This window comes from Candoia aspera, chromosome 5 (assembly GCF_035149785.1).
Source record: "Candoia aspera isolate rCanAsp1 chromosome 5, rCanAsp1.hap2, whole genome shotgun sequence".
NCBI classification, from domain to species: domain Eukaryota; kingdom Metazoa; phylum Chordata; class Lepidosauria; order Squamata; family Boidae; genus Candoia; species Candoia aspera.
The window spans coordinates 117,079,290-117,083,341 of NC_086157.1; the positions used below are offsets into that span (position 1 = coordinate 117,079,290).

General features: G+C 54.3%; 1 protein-coding gene across 1 annotated transcript; it reads left to right on the top strand.

Moving 5' to 3' along the window:
- The first annotated feature begins 825 nt into the window (after positions 1 to 825).
- On the top strand, positions 826 to 3,331 carry LOC134498426 (cystatin-B-like). The gene is made up of 3 exons (XM_063304502.1): positions 826 to 894; positions 1,142 to 1,243; positions 3,142 to 3,331. The coding sequence occupies exons 1-3, from the start codon at positions 829 to 831 to the stop codon at positions 3,274 to 3,276; spliced, it is 303 nt and encodes a 100-aa protein (XP_063160572.1). The 5' UTR covers positions 826 to 828; the 3' UTR covers positions 3,277 to 3,331.
- The last annotated feature ends 721 nt before the right edge of the window (positions 3,332 to 4,052 follow it).

Below are 4,052 nucleotides of genomic sequence, written 5' to 3' on the forward strand. Positions count from 1 at the left end.
TGGGGCAAGCTGGGCTGGGCCGGTGTAGGTGGGTGCTTTGAATGGCAGGCTTGGCCTGCTGTCCAGACATGCAGCAGCTGCAAGCATTGAGACTGCTCTCCTGACTCCACCCTGCCCTCCTTTTGCCCAGAGTTGTCAGTCAGGCCAAGCCCTCCCTGGCTCCCTCCAGGCTCACCCTCAACTGTGGCACAAATGTGGCTTCTCTTGCCTCTGTCCCGCCCCCAGGCCGCCACAGCGGCGCCAACAGACGTCTTTGGCAGTTCTAACTTTATACAGCATCCTGCATCTTCTTCCGACACAAACTTGCTGTGCAAACAGGTTGTGAGACCTTGATGACGTCGAGGGTGACGGGTTCTCCAGCTGGGGTCTCCAGTCCCATTCCCTGGTTTAGGTGGCTGCCGGCTGCGTGTGTCTGGATCAGCTCCCATCCTGCCCCCCCTGACAAGCGCCAGGCCTGCCTTCAGGACGACTGCAGTGCAGCAGGAGCAAGGGGGGGCTCCAGGAGACCCACCCCACAGAGGGTGGCTGCTCTCCTGTCAGCCTTGCTCTGGCCTCCAGGCGGGCCCTGACTCACACGCCAGCTCCCAGCCCCACCCCGTCCCTGTTGCAAGAGGGCCCGAACACGCCCGGGCTGGTTTGCCTCCTTCCATCGCCCAGGAGGGCGGGCCAAGATGAAACTGCTCTGGCCAGATGCGCCGGTGGCCTCACGTGGTGGCAGCAGCAGGACGCACAATCAGAAGCTCGCTGGGCCGTCCATAAAAGCCCAGGATTTGGGCTGCCCCCATAGGCCCAGCATCTGCCAGCTGCTTCTCAGAGACCTTCAGCGCCATGAATTGTGGGGGACTCTCCACTCCAAAGCCAGCCACCCCCGAAGTTCAAGGCATTGCTAACCAGGTAGGCCCCCCACCCCTGCCCACCTGCAGGGCTTCACCCAAGTTCCTTTCCCTGCTCTGTCAAGGAATGCCAGAACCCCGGTCAAGACCCCCAAAGGCAGGCACTCCTCAAACCCCCATCCTCTGCCCAGGCAGCCGAGGAGCTGTGAGGAGGGCCTCTGCCGGCGGGGCCCCTCCTGGCCCCCCACTGGAGGGTCCCTCTCGCTGCCCATCTCTCATTGCCTTGGCGGTCCCCCTTCTGTCACCAGGTGAAAGGCGAGCTGGAGAAGGCAGCGAACAAGAGGTTTTTCATCTACAGGGCCATTTTGTTCTGCGAACAGTTGGTGGCTGGCATGAACTACTTTGTCAAGGTCAGTGGCTGGCTGGGTCACGGCTGAACCGTGGCTGGGTCGTGGCTGGCTAGCCAGCCGGGAGGGAGCTCAGCATACATTAGTCACAAGAGGGGGAACGCAAATAATTTTGCATCCCAAAGAAACGGTGCAGGGCTTCTGGTTTCCACTCCTTAGGAGACTGACATTCACACAGACCTGGCTGCTTTGTGTCATACCAGCCCCACCCCAAATCTTGGGCAATCAATTACCAATGATTTGGGGGAGAGAATTGCAAATTTTGCAATGTCCCTTGCAAACTTGAGTAACCGGGTAAGTCACATATGTGGTTATGCAAATCCATTCATTGCATGCATTGTTAGTTTGCAGCTCACTGCATCAAATGGGTTGACTCCTACATACTGCACTACAAACATGAGGTCTCGGTTGCCTTTTTGGCTCAAAACCTGGTCACCTATTATAGAAAGCATAAATTCATGCATTGCAGCCAGCTGGTGGATTTGCAAGCCTGTAATGAGGTGGTTCACAGTTTTAAATGCAAATGTGCTTTTTGTGATACTTCAGCTTTTGCATAACTTTTCCTGAATCCTGAATATGAGAGAGGGTCTGTGTAAATGGTTATGAAAGGTTGCATGGACTTGCTTTTTAAAAGCTGATGAATCTGACTACAGGTAGTCCTCACTTAATGGCCATTCATTTAGTGACAGTTCAGACTTACAACGGTGCTGAAAAACTGACTTGCAAGTGGTCCTTGCACTTACAACCATCACCGCATCCCTGCGGTCACATGATCACAATTAGGGCTCTTAGCGACCAGTTCGCATTTACAACCGTTGCAGCATCCCACAGTCACGTGATCACCATTTTCGACCTTCCCGGTGAGCTTCCAGCAAGCAAAATCAATGGGGAACCACGTGGTTCACTTAGCAGTCGTGGTGATTTACTTAATGACCACCACAAAAAAAGCCATAAAATCGGGTCAGATGCGCTTAATGCACTTCACTTAGCAACCAAAATTCCGGTCCCAATTGTGATTGTTAAGCAAGGACTACCTGCACTGCCACATTCATGCAGGCATCAAAACAGATTGCATTTTCAGTAGTTTACACATTTCCACTTACAGTGAATGTTGGGAAGGGTGATGCAGACCGACCTATTCCTCTCCTGAAAACACCCAATCGGGGGCAGGGGGGGAGAATCTGGCCTCTTTTGGACTACCCATGAGGGTTTTCAGCATCCATTTCTCTCCCCTTCACAAAGGCTGTGATCCCAAAAGACGCTTAACCATCTCAGTTGATGATGTGGCATCTGCATCGGCCTAACTTGCTTAGTTTTAACTGCAGCTTGTTTTCCTTGAATTCTGAGGCCTAACCTATTCTGCAGTTGGGTTACTTTGGGGTTCATTCAGCCGATGGGTGAACGAAGCACTCAGATAGCAGCAGCCTTAGGCCCTTCTGACCGGTTCCTGAGGGCTTCCTGGACCTCTTGGAGACGATGCCCTCCCTCCAAGCCATTCTCTCTTCTCAGCAGCTCTCCCCTGTAAATGCTCCTGCGGGCTTGGAAGGGCTCTGTAACATACAGAAGAGGGGCAAGTAGGCTGGGAAAGACCTGCCTGAGCCTTGGGAGCCAGTGAGATCTTCAACCGGCGTGGGCACTAGGGAGGATAGGAGGTGTCTCCCACTCCCCCTGGAGGCATCCAGCTGGAGGAGTTTGCCTGATCTCTGGCTGCTTATTATGACCCAGGACTGGCTTTTGGGGCTCTCGCATGAAGTGGCCATAGACATTCCCTCCCTGCACAACTGTATGTTCCCATGCCTCTGGGGACGAGGGCTGTGGCTCCCTGATGGCTCTGATGAAGGCAACGCATACTGAGTGGGCCCTGCGCCTGATGTCCGTGTCACACTGCTCCCACCTCACAGATGCAATGTGGCGACAAACCGAAAGATTACGTCCATCTGAGGATCTTCGAGGCCCTGCCGGTTTATGGTGGAAAGATTGAGCTCTCCAGCTTCCAGCTGGACAAGACCAAGGATGACCCCATCATCTACTTCTAGACACAGCAGTCTGCCTCCGCGCAGAAGAGCGGAGCAGCAATAAGAGGAGCGCGTCCAGCGCACACATTCGTGGAGCCACGTATGCTCCCGACGTAATAAATGTATTTGTCCCAAGATTTCCATGGATTTTTGGTACAAACTAAGCTGGCTGGTATTTGCTCAGAAACTCTCTCTCCTCCTGAGTGAGCACAGATGCTCCGACAACCTGCAAGAACTGGAGGGTGGGAGAGGCCAGGACGGTGGGGAGAGCAATCCAGAGACTGTCCAGGGGAGCCACGGGCCTCTCTCTGAAAAGCCGCTCCAAAGAGCACCAGCCTGGTGGGTCGAGCTAGGAAGCTCCATGGGGAGGAGGGCCACCCTTCTCCTCTCTCTGCACAACGAAAGCCCAGCGCCCTCATCCCCACGTGGGCCTTTACTTCAGGGCAAGGTCGGCCCGTGTAGGGCTGCAGATGCTGCACGAGGAACGGAAAGGAGGGCCTCCCAGCTGAGGGCCCACAGTCAGCCTGAAATGGGGGTGGGGGGAGAGACGGAAGCTTTGGTCCACGTGGGATGAAGTCAGCCAAGGGGAACCGCTTCTTTAGGGTTGCTTTCCTGACCCCAACCCACAAAATGCCCCCTCACAAAATATACTACTGACAATGTGTCTCCCCTCTTAATGCCCACCTTTTATAATGCAAAATTAGGCATATGCTGGTTTCTTTCTTAGCAAAGTGGGAATCCCCAAATTCCCAGAACATTGTGTGACTTCCTGCATAGAGAAATGAAGAACCACACTC

Excerpts from the sequence above, each read along its gene's own strand:
- LOC134498426 (XM_063304502.1), top strand. The coding sequence starts at position 829 with ATGAATTGTGGGGGACTCTCCACTCCAAAGCCAGCCACCCCCGAAGTT. Across the intron at positions 895-1,141 it reads TTCAAGGCATTGCTAACCAG|GTGAAAGGCGAGCTGGAGAA; the intron begins GTAGGCCCCCCA and ends TTCTGTCACCAG. Across the intron at positions 1,244-3,141 it reads GCATGAACTACTTTGTCAAG|ATGCAATGTGGCGACAAACC; the intron begins GTCAGTGGCTGG and ends CCCACCTCACAG.